Source organism: Gymnodraco acuticeps, unplaced genomic scaffold (genome assembly GCF_902827175.1).
Source record: "Gymnodraco acuticeps unplaced genomic scaffold, fGymAcu1.1, whole genome shotgun sequence".
Taxonomy (NCBI): Eukaryota; Metazoa; Chordata; class Actinopteri; order Perciformes; family Bathydraconidae; genus Gymnodraco; species Gymnodraco acuticeps.
Window position 1 is genome coordinate 715,150 of NW_022991033.1, and position 12,546 is coordinate 727,695.

The 12,546-nt window shown below is 40.3% G+C and overlaps 1 protein-coding gene across 5 annotated transcripts in view; it reads left to right on the top strand.

Moving 5' to 3' along the window:
- Nucleotides 1-12,546, top strand: part of LOC117559716 (arf-GAP with coiled-coil, ANK repeat and PH domain-containing protein 2-like) — a 47,607-nt gene that overhangs the window by 11,970 nt on the left and 23,091 nt on the right. For all 5 annotated transcript variants that reach the window (XM_034236395.1, XM_034236400.1, XM_034236396.1 and 2 more), the window contains exons 2-8: nucleotides 1,261-1,318; nucleotides 4,644-4,763; nucleotides 5,473-5,526; nucleotides 7,698-7,756; nucleotides 8,982-9,165; nucleotides 11,926-11,970; nucleotides 12,050-12,145. In XM_034236395.1, the coding sequence (XP_034092286.1) occupies nucleotides 1,261-1,318; nucleotides 4,644-4,763; nucleotides 5,473-5,526; nucleotides 7,698-7,756; nucleotides 8,982-9,165; nucleotides 11,926-11,970; nucleotides 12,050-12,145 (616 nt within the window). The remainder of the gene's footprint in view (nucleotides 1-1,260; nucleotides 1,319-4,643; nucleotides 4,764-5,472; nucleotides 5,527-7,697; nucleotides 7,757-8,981; nucleotides 9,166-11,925; nucleotides 11,971-12,049; nucleotides 12,146-12,546) is intronic.

Sequence of the window (12,546 nt, forward strand, 5' to 3'; positions counted from 1 at the left end):
GCTAAACTTTTGCAAATGTGGAACATGCATCAACTTGAAGCCACATCTTAGCTGTAGGATATAAAGCGCCTTTCCTGCTGTCGTATCCTCGAGTCAGGTAAATAACAAAAGTATCTCCTTCATAACATGATTAATAATGATTGGACTTTAAAAAAAATAACCTACGCCAAGAAAGTCATGTTTTTTGGTTTGTTTGCTTGTCAGACGGATTACGGAAACAACACTAGACAGATCCATGAAACTTGATGAAAGGGTTTATGCTGCATGAGCCAATGAAGAACCCATCGTTTCTTTTGGAGCTGATCCGAATCAGGGGGCGGATATATTTTCACTTTCGTTAACATTGATAGAGGATCTGGCAGAGGTTTGCGCTCTCCATCGACCTCCATGTGTCACTTCTGCTGCAGTCGTCCTGTGTACAGTAGTAAAGCCATCTGTCAGACAATAATGTAAGGTTACAATAACAAGTTAAACTGCATAGATTTCTATCAAAAATGACTTCTGATTCATTCAGCAAGCCTCTGCTGCGGCGAGGTTTTTTAGTCGTGGCGCTCGTGTGCTCGTAGGCTGTTGATCCTGTGGAGAACCGAGCTGTGCCTTGTCACATTTTGAGGGGCAGACTGCCAGACTTAACTCCAAGTGGCATTACCCAAAATGGCAGCTCTCAGTTTGGCTGCCTCTCATGGTGTGTGTTTCTGAGCCTGGCTGTGTCAGAACGGTGGAAGTGTACAATATCATGTCGTTTTCAGAGGCTACAGTTGTACAATATGGGCTTGTTGGTGAATTAGAATTGTTCCATCTAGCTTGAACTCCCCCCTGGTTAAGATGATGACAAATATAGAACAGTCAAGCAAATATGAGTCCAATAATCATAGAGCATGATGTCATACATCAGGTAATCCTTATATGATGTCAGTTATAATATGCTCTTCTAATTCTTTATATGTGTGCGCTGTTCAATGCTTCCCTTCTATTTAAAAGTATTGACTCAAACATTAAAGGTCTTAGCTTGTGAAATAAGCATGTTTACTTTGTGCACTGAACGCAGGACACATGACAAATGGTAGAAAGGTAATAATGTTGCAAAGACTGTCAACCAAAGTGGTACATAGGGAGTTAATTTTCTTCTATTTAGGATTCCCCAGCAGTGTCTCTTTTCCCTCATCTTTAAGCGTGTGAATGCTTCTCTGGGTCAGCGAAGTCGATAGTATTGACTCATGTTTACACTTGATTTCAAATTCTTTTCTTCTTCCCCCACAGAGCGACCATAGAGGAAGTGGAGGGGGATGTGTGTGAGTTGGAATCCAAGCTCGACAAAGTGAGTACCACCCATGGAAAACATTGCTTGATTGTTCATTTGTTTTACTGTTTGAACTGACGGAGGCCGTCATGTGAGTGGAAAGCTGCAGGTTTGTCTCTGTCCGCAGAATATCCTCTCAGATTGCCTTTTGAGTAAGATGACCAATGCATTATGGGCTGTAACCTATGGCGGTAACGGGACAATTCACTTCTGTTATTCCTAAAAAAGCACGACCAAATCCATTGTTTGAGTTGAACAGTGACTCTGAAGTTGGAGTAGATCACATCTCTGTTCATTTCCAACACAAAACAACATCTACACCAACATGTGACTTTAAACATCTTTATTCTTACAACTACATTCTGTTTACTAAATCATAAACAAACATTGAGCATTGACCAGACAATGGAAAAATGTGTGCCTTTTTTAAACTGTGTATGGTTGGTGTTGTTTCTAATGCAGACGTGGATGGAAAAACAATATTAGGGATTCAGATTACAGTCCTTGTATATAGATAGATATGTTCTCTTTGGACTAGTGTTGATGTTCAGCAAGTCACACTAACTTGTGTGACTTGACTTTTTAGGTAGCGTCTAACTTTCACACAGGAACCTGTAAAGTAGCCTTTTGTCTTTGTTTCCTGTTGATGGTTCAGATTATATTCTCTTGCCTTGGGAGCCGCATCAGAGTTCATCTCACTAATTGTTCTCAAATGAACCAAACTAAACTAATAAACCAACCAAGGTAACTAGAAGCACTCAGTATTTGTCCTTCTCTGAAAGAAAAAGCAATCCCTCCTGCTGTCGACTCCCCGCAGAGCTGAGAGCATGTTCCCTAGCTGAGGGCGAGACCTGGAGCTTGGAAGAACCCAGTTTATTGTTTCTGGACTTACAGTCTTAAAGAGTCCCACCCTCCTCCTCCTCCTCCTCCTCCTCCTCCTCCTCCTCCTCCTCCTCCTCCTCCTCCTCCTCCTCCTCCTCCTCCTCCTCCTCCTCCTCCTCCTCCTCCTCCTCCTCCTCCTCCTCCTCCTCCTCCTCCTCCTCCTCCTCCTCACCCCACCTCTGTGACTCAGCCCCGGCCTCACTTCCCCCTCTGCTCTGGAGAGGAAGGATCTGCTGGAGAGTGGGTGTGTCTGTGTGCATAAGTATGGCTGTGAGACTGTATGTGAGTGTGTACGTGTTTCTGGGTGGAGGCGAGAGAAAACGGGCTGAAGACCACAGAGATCAACTCTTTCTTGAAGCTTCCTACCTGCCACGCATATACACAAACTTTTAACTGAGCCAATATTAAATCTGGTCATAAAAGGACTACTTTCCTAAGAGACTGATTACTCCAACAGTGGTTAGCTGTTTATAGCTTTCTTGTTACCGGGTCAGTTTTGATTAAAACTGTGGTTCTATTTATTTTAAGTAAAATAATCCCTCATGGTGGTCACAGTTTCTTGCTCTTTTCAATGGTCTAACTGAAAGATGTCTGCACAACATTTAGTTAACAAATGATTTACATACAAATTATAAGACAAATAATACATTATTTTTAGAAACATCAACTAGATTTAGCAAACTATGAAACGAATACACTCATAGCAGTGTTTCCCCCTAGGTTTACTGCTTTGGGGGGGTGCTGCCTGAGCGGGGGGGAGCATTGGGATATATATTTTTTAAATCCTCTGGAGCAGAGAGAGGAGCTGTGGATTATTGTTATTGATTAATGCATCAGTGTTTCTTAGGGTCAAAAGCACTAAACTCACAATTTAAAATGAAAGCGTTTTAGTGTATAGATAAAAAAAAAAAATTATAATACATTTTTTTAAACACCTTGAATATCAGGGGGGGGCGCGGGGCTCCGTTGGCCGGGCGTAGCACCCCTCCAAGACAATAGTAGGGGAAACACTGCATAGTTACCAGTCCAGGTCCCCTAACTAATTCAGTCTTATACAACCTTCCTGCAATTATTTATGCTTTCATGAAGGTCATATGTTACGTTTTTGGTTAAAGAAGAGAGTTGATTCCATCGTCCGGTCATTTGTGAGGCGGAAAGAGAGAAAAAGTAATTATCTTGTGCAAAGGGGATCAAACAGGAAATACAGTGTGTGTGTGTGTGTGTGTGTGTGTGTGTGTGTGTGTGTGTGTGTGTGTGTGTGTGTGTGTGTGTGTGTGTGTGTGTGTGTGTGTGTGTGTGTGTGTGTGTGTGTGTGTGTGTGTGTGTGTGTGTGTGTGTGTGTGTGTGTGTGTGTGTGTGTGTGTGTGTGTGTGTGTGTGTGTGTGTGTGTGTGTGTGTGTGTGTGTGTGTGTGTGTGTGTGTGTGTGTGTGTGTGTGTGTGTGTGTGTGTGTGTGTGTGTGTGTGGTGTGTGTTGTGTGTGTTGTGTGTGTGTGTGTGTGTGTGTGTGTGTGTGTGTGTGTTGTGTGTGTGGTGTGTGTGTGTGTGTGTGTGTGTGTGTGTGTGTGTGTGTGTGTGTGTGTGTGTGTGTGTGTGTGTGTGTGTGTGTGTGTGTGTGTGTGTGTGTGTGTGTTTTTAATGCATGCGTTATGTGTATTTAGGTAAAAGATTAACATCAACCTTGACATGACCTGCTGATGTTTAAAAGTGTCCTGCGTAAAACAAGCACCTATTAGGTCACTTAAAAAGTTACATATTACCTTCTGACCTGCTGCTAAGACGGTTTTATAGGTATACCTAAATTAATGTAGTTTTCCTATTCTGTATTGTAATGGGATACCACAATTTGAGTGACAGCATTATTAATATTAGTTTGATGTGAGGGAAATTATTTGCTTGTGTTTTATCTAATTTCAGATTTCCCCCATTAAATAATCAATATCAATCGATCAAATACTTTCTAGAAGGAAAGACATTACATTTGTGTTTTATCAGCTTTAATCTGTTAATCACTGTCTAATCTGTTAAGGAGATTGCTATAAGAAAAGGAGTGTTTTTGGGTAAGTTATGCAGCTGCTTTGGCTGAAGAGGCATACTTAGGGTCGCTTTCATCTGCAGTGTGGGACTTGATGGAGAACAGCCAGTGTTTGTTGTGAGTTTACATAACCTGGAATTATGTTTGCCCCAAATGAGTCAGACGGGAAAGAAGTGCCTGCTGTTAACCAGAAACTGACGTCAGTGTTAGCTCTTCTTTGTTTCAATAAATCCCTCTGAATCTATTTTAAGCAGCAAACTTGAAGTGTTTTTAATAAGACAGGATGTCATGAAGAAATGCCCGACTTTGTTCTAGTTTCTCTTCGCTATAAGTTTTATCATCTTCTCTTTATTCTGTCAATTACTGCATTTCTTCATGTCTCTATTTTCACCCCCTAACCACCTGCCTCTTTCTTTTTCTCTCCCTAGTTGGTGAAGTTGTGCATTGGGATGATTGACGCTGGGAAAGCCTACAATGCAGCCAACAGGCAGTTTGTCAGCGGGATCCGGGAGCTAGCCCAGCAGTCCACCAAAGATGAGGTCATAGAGGTAAACAAAAAAACTTGATCTGAATCAACAGCATTACAGAGTGGGTGTGTTTCTCTTGTCATGTATGGGGGCAGTCTTTTGTCCACCTTAAATTCAATGATGACATATTTGATAAGATTTCAAGTTATTATTCGTATTAAAAAAAACATAAACATTACACAAATTGGCATAGTGGTTGATTCTTCCTGGTTCCAAGATATAGAGACCTGCACTGCCTCCGTTTGCACTCACTACCTCCTTTCATTGTTTAAAGTATGTTCAATTTGCCAGGTTGAATCTATAAAAAGAAAAATGAGGCATAGTAAAACCTTGTACTGTCCACCGGGTCTTGCCAAGGTCAAGATGTTTTGTTTTGCTTTCTCACATTACTTTTGCATGGCGAGGCAAGCGCTTCCTCTCTGCCTCTCCCTTGGGTTACAGTTCAGCCTCTGAATGTATTTGGTGGGAGCAACTTAGCACACTCTCCCAAAGTGTTATTGTGTCTCCAAAATACACCACAGTTCTCATGTAACAATACCTGTCCGACAAAAGACTTGTGTTTGTCTAGACATATGTGATGAAACATGTAGTAGACATTTGCCTCTTACTTTCTTTAATACAGGTAGTACCTCATAAATAGATGACATGTGCGCTTTGTGATAATGTTTATGTAATTGATATTAAATACATGCCAATTCTCTTCATCTCTGTCATTTTGTTCTCCCCACAGTCGAGTCTCACAAAGTTTGCTGAAAGCCTGCAGGAGATGATCAACTATCACACGGTATGCATTCACTGCCATGTGAAACCGGATGTGTTGTCCTTGTTTTATAAACCCATTTGCAGCTGGTTGATGACAAAACTCAGCTGTGCCGACAGTCTGGAAGAGCTCTTTAACTGTCAGAGTTTTTATTTACTGCGCAGAAGGACAGCAGCAGACTACAAGACAGAGACACTGGGTCTGTGAGAGGATGACTAGGAGTTGAGAGGAATTGCTCTATAGACAATTAGCATTACTGTAGAAATGTGCAAACTTTGGCTTACGTACAATATGGTAAGACGCCTAAAACCCCCTCCTTTGATACATTTCTTATGTTAGAAGCATAGCAATGAAATCAATTCCCTGCCTCCCATATTGTGGAATCTGGAGTATCTGTTGGAATGAATCATGTGCTACCGAGGTAAACATGTACGTGGTAATTTTTTTTACAATGTGGTTGTCACCCTGGAGACACAGGAAAAACCATAATAGGCTTCAGTCAGACTTTTCTGTTCAGTTTCATGTGTTCTCCACGGTCCAACCACTAGATATTTGACGATAAATAACCATGGCTCCTTATTGATGAGGGACGTTATCCTCTCACGTCCCTCATCACGCTCTCCAAGGAGCCTGGTAGCACAGATCTAATGATGTGGACATTCTTTCCCAGAGTCCCCTTGGTAGTCTCCTCAGTTGTCAGTCTCTGGTGATACTGACATCCAGAAATGCAAACACAACTTTGTTTGTCCTCTCATTAAGACTCCCATGATGACAGAGATGAGGCACAGGGTGAGCTAGAGGCACTTGTTCTATAGATGAAGTGTTTTGCTTGATCTCCCTTGTCATGTCTTGTTTCTTTTACGTTTGCATAACATGTTCAGAGTGCATCCCACTGTGTGCGACATGTTTGGTAGAACAAACAACCGAGCCAGGGGTGCCGCTACTGGGGTTTGACCTTTTGAAGTCTTTATGCACGGGAACTTTACCCGCTATTAATATGAATCCCTAAAATGGTTTGGGTTCACAAACTGGAATATGATTGAACAGACAAACTCAAATGAATTGTCTTGATGAAGCCACACTTCTACTAAATTGTTAAAAGGCCTTTTCTGCATATCTGCCATTGATGTTATCATTGCTACTGCCACAACTACGTATATGATTTGTGTGATGCAAAATAAGTTAGAGGGACTTTTATTTGGATATATTTATTTTATGAATTGATCCGTTAATGACAGAAAATGTATCAGCTACTGTTTTAAACATGGGTTATTGTTGAAGTAATTTTTAAAGCCAAAATGCCAAACATTTGGTGTTTGAAACTTTCCTAAGAACAAAGTGAAAAAATGGATTAAATCAGATCGTTGATTGTGTAGTATATCAATTAGAGGTTTGGGCTAGTTTGGTTCAGGTTTAGTTTAATTTGGTTTTACAGACGGTGTTGGTTCCACCTTAAATTCAGACTGTAACGTTCCCAGATTAAATGAGATACAGATCTATTTGAACGAATATACCAAAAACCTGCAGCGTTGGCAATCTACCCTGACTCAACAGGGAAGTCTTTCTTCATCAAATCTTATTAGCTTCCTTCACTGGACCCTTGAAGCCCCCGGCAGCCACAATGCCGGCCTGGGACTGTTACTCAACAGTGGAATCTGCGGTCGCATCAGCTGACTGTCGGATAGGTTTTTGCCGCTCAGCGATCTTTCAGCACATGATTCACTCAAACACAGAGCTCAATCTGTTTGTCACTCGGAGCCTCTCCCAGCCACACTGCTCATATTGTCTTGTCTGGCTGTGAAATCACTTCAGTGTTCAGGGTTGTTGTTTGGCCTTTTGCTTGGTAGCCCATTTTTAGGAGGCACGCAGGTCAATGAGACTATGACTCACTGGCAAAAATAAGCGAGTCGGGTCAATTCTCGTGTTTTTGTTTTTATGAGGGGAATGTACACACACAGCTTGTTTGCGTATATTTAGCTGCCTAATTGCAACCTGCAGTGTTACAAAAATCCCCCTAAACAGGGGTGCCATATGCTGACTTGCAAAACACCCAAAGGGCCTGGAGAGTAAAATACAGTTATCAGCTCTTTCCTGGTTTCCTAGAAGAAGATGTTTAATGCTGGAACTGTTCAACTATAGAGAAGCTTTTTAGCAAAGCATAAGCATTTACCGTTTCCTTCTTTCCTTCCTCACAGATATTATTCGATCAGGCCCAGAGATCAATCAAGATCCAGCTTCAGACATTTATCAAAGAGTGAGTATTCGTTGAATAAAGATGGACAAGGCTGGTTATATCTCTGAGCAATCTGAGCCTTTGAAGAATGGCTAATCTCTCTGTCTAATCTCTCCGTCATAACAAGCTGCTGCACTTTTAGACTTTTACTATATATAAATAAACATTGATTGATTGATACTCATGCTTGTATTCAGATCAACTTAAAAAACTGGAGTTAATATTCTTCAAACCCATCTAAAACCTGGAGAAAATATTTACTAGCTATTGAATAGAGAAAGCCCTTTCTGGAAATTCTGAAAATAAAGCAGAAGCTGGGGGGGATGTCACATATCTGATGGACAGATGATCAAGACAGGGCATGCAAGTCATTTAAGTACATATAACAATATTTTCTATATAATATCTCCCGGTTTAAAACCTTCTTATACAGAACTGAATTCCAGACTGCTTGTATAAGTGCAGTAAGCAGTGGGGCCTTTCAGTTCATTTCATTATGAGGATTAGCTGTCCCTGGCAAACCGAAGCTTAACACCCACATCAGCAGCACCCATGCTTCTCAAAGAAAGCTGGGATACATGTTCTATCATAATGACTCGCTACCGTGCAGCTCTTAAACATTAATCCCATTTAAAAACATTGAAAATACAACATTTAAAAAACGTTGTCCTCCTCTTCAAGTCACCTACACGGACTCAGCACAAGACCTGGGTCAAATAGTTTTAGCAAACAATTTTGTTTGTTTTAACCTTCCTGGATTTCCAGCTGACCAAGATATGAAATCACCTTTAACCTTTGTGTGTTCCTGTTGCCGGACCATGGTGCTGTTGCTTCACATCCAGAGATAGCTTTGCTTCCTCTTACATTTCAACTTTCCCCCTTACAACATTGTTGACAACGTAGAGACATGTTCAATTTGACCCTAGTCAGGGAGTAAATAAAAAAAACCTTAAAACGTTATCCTTAGATTGTATGTAAATGCTGTTGCACCAGTGTAATAGTTGTAAAACCATCTATTTTCACCCAGCTCAATTAAAGACATATTTTTAGTGCTCAAAATGAGTGATTAGCAGCGATAAAAATATATTTGTAAAACATTTTTTCTCACATCCATATAAGTACCGTTTAATTAATTTTACAGCTGCCTGTTTGCCTAACTTAAATCTCAACTAATCAATACTTAAACTATATTTTAATTGAATGTATTTGTCTTAATAATCCTCTGTCCCCTGCATTTCTTTGACAGTGACCTACGTAAATTTAAAGAAGCCAAGAAGCAATTCGATAAAGTGAGCGAGGAAAAGGAGGCGGCGCTGATCAAGAACGCTCAGGCTCCCCGCAACAAGCAACATGAGGTGGAGGAGGCCACCAACATCCTCACCGCCACGCGCAAGTGCTTCCGACACATCGTCCTCGACTACGTCTTACAGGTACAGAAACTCATCTAGGGGTTTAAATTGAAGCACTCTTTAAAGGAGAGGTAATGAACAACATCTGCAAACGAGGTCACATTGTTTTAAGAGAAAAGTGTCGGGAGTCCCGTGTTGCACAAAATCTGTGGAAGCTTTTTAAAAATTTTAAAAAAGGCCAGCTAAGCAGAGTCGTGTACAATATTCCTCTGCGTACCATTGCCAACAAAGATCTGGATATTGAATTTATATGCTGAGTCAGGTTAAAAAAACGCTGACACAGAGAGGAATGAACAGCAGCTGTGTTCGCTTCTGTTAAATCTAAAGTGAAACACAGAATCTCATCCACCTGTCAGGTTCCAGTTAACCACGTCACAGTCCATTTGGATCAAAAAACAGTAGCAGCAGACCCGGGAGCAGCTGTTGAATTAGTAGCAGTGTCGACCAGAAGTGTAAACAGTAACCTGATAGTACATAGTTAGACTGTAAAGGTTTTTTTAACAATAATAAGAAAACTCATGTATAGCAGTTCTAGAAGGATTTTGCTACATTTTTATTGAACTATTTGTAAATAGAAATGGTATCAGAATGAGATAAGACACTCATTCATAAAAATGTTGAGGTTTTTTCATCTGTGTAGTGTGAAATAACTGTCAGGGATTAAATCTTAAATGCTGCATATCTCCTTTTATGAAAATATGTTCCTTCTAGTGAGCACAATTCTCAATCAGTGTACGTCTTGTACCTTTCTTTCTGTCGAAGCCAAACAGATGTCTTGTGCTCTGACCTTTTGCCATAAAAACTTCTCATTAATTGAATGCATCGGCCGAGCCCTCTGCATCTCGTCTTGGCCACAGCAGCAGCACTGATGAATGCTTCGTGCTCTCTGATAAAGCAGCTGCCAGCCCTGTTATTGAATCTCACTCCAAAGAAACAGACAATGCTCTATGGACACAATCCTTTTTAAAATTAGATTTAGAAAAGAAACCCAAAAGCTGGTTGAAAATAGGTTTGGCAGTCTGCCCCAGCAGCCCACTGCGTAATCACTCTCCAATCAAATGAAGCCTGGCTGTGAGAAATTAGTCGAGTTTTGTATCTTGCATGTTAGTCATGTTAATCTATAAGCCCAGCAGCTAGCACAGCTGATTTAATTTGGTCTCCTTTAAAGTTTCACTTTTGGGTTGTGCTGTCAGCACTTTTGAAATACTGCTAACTTCTGCAGCTCTGCTTTCAGGAAACATTTCAGACGGATTTTACTTTAAAAAAAATTCTTCTTTTTAGATTGTATGTGTGGCATTTTTGCTTAATTATACAGCGCACAGTTTCCAGAGACATGCAAGATGGTAGAGGGAGAAGAACATATATGTGAGAGGTTGTAAGCTAGACTTCATGACATTTTAAAAATGGAGCATTTCTCTTTACTCTACTGGGCCAAGTAGAGCTAGATCATACAACCTTTAAACATTGGGCTGACTTTATTGAATGTTGGTCAAGCCTAAAAGAGAAACACATCTAAATGTAATGAATGATTTGAACGCGCATCAGGCAGTAAAGCAGATAATACAGCCGTCTGACTTCATGCAGCTGTAACTTGACACCCCTGACATACGAACCATTAATACCATACACAGAAAAGCAGAAGCAACGTTAACACCCAGTAGAGAAAATGGGAGTTGTTAATCTACAAAATTTAACTAACAGGAAATTGCCCAATAATTCAAAATGTAAGCCTTCATGATTTACAACCATTTACCAACAAATTGCTCATAAATGTAGCTTGTGTAGGTTGACACCATAATGAACTTTGCTGTTTTAACAACCATCATTTATAGGTGTCATTCCAGTCAAAACTACTAATTGACTAATTGACTGTAATCAAAAAAGGAGGGGGCTTGTAAAGTGTTGATGCATCCTCCTCTGGGTATATGTTACATCTGTGTATAAACACCAAGTGTGGTTAGGGTTGTCAAGGAAAATGGCCTCACAATCTACATCGGAAACCATATTGATGGCCACAACAAGGATTTCAACTTTTGTTCATCACATTTTGAAGCTGCTATAACCACAATAAAATAAAAACAATTAGACCCAAGTTAATCTGTAAGCATGAGACTGTTTTTCAGAAGCTTCCTCACGTTCTATAGTAGCTGTATGCATGCACCATGCCCAGGCAATGACTCTACTCTCGCGCAGTCTTTAGTACCCCATCAGTCAAAATTAAGCTAACTAGCTCACTGGCTGTACTTACAAGCTGACATAATTGATCTCCACTCTGAGACATTAACCTAAGATAACTTCTCCAGACAGATGAGCAGCACAGAGCTAATTAGCTGCAGATGAAGAGGAGTATGCTTCAAACACACAAGCAGAGAGGGAGACGGGAGGCCATGATAATTGCAGCAGGATACTGTTGATGATATGCGAGACAGGCTACCACAGCATCCCTGAGTTAACACGGGACATGGAGCTCCTCCTAGTGTCGGTACGAGGAACTACGGTCCAGGAAAGCTTGGGGGAATTTTTTTCTGCTTCAGTTCAACTCATTTCATGCTCGTCTACTCTCTTTAATTTGTCCTTTTCTCTGGAAGTTCTTTTTTTTTATCTTAAGTCTCACCTCATTTCCCCTTGTGTCTTATGCTCTTTCTCTGTGTTCTTCTTTGATATCGTCACTGTTGATTACGTTTTATTTCTTTAGTTTGGTGTTGATGTTGTACATGTTGAGTTTCATCATAAATATGAAATCCTTTCTACTTCTTACAGTTCTATTTTTGTTCCTTACAGATCAACGTGCTACAATCAAAAAGAAGATCAGAAATCCTGAAATCAGTGAGTATACTTTTCTTACTTAAATGATTTATGCAGCATCCCTTCCGCTCTCTTAATATTCACAGTTTTCTCTCCACAGATGTTGTCCTTTATGTATGCCCACCTGACGTTCTTCCATCAAGGATATGACCTCTTCAGTGAACTACAACCTCTGATGAAACAGCTTGGAGGACAGGTACTGTACAGGCAACAGCACTACACACACACACACACACACACACACACACACACACACACACACACACACACACACACACACACACACAGATGCATATGTATCCGTTAAGAGGTTTTAAATGTCATCAAAACACAAAGCGTCAGCAGCAAATATATATATATATATTTATTATATACTTTTACATTTCTTTGTTTTTAAGGTGAACCCTTAATTTTGTCAGCAAGTAATTCATTTAAAGTGCTCACAATTTAGTTTGCCTTTTCCCCTTTATTTTAATTAAACAATTTGTTTAAATCCAAACATTAACTTAGTCGGGGACATCCGGCACTTGCAATGTTATTATAACATTCTGTATAAACTTTTGCAACATAAGCAAGCGTTAGTCTATTTCAAGCAGA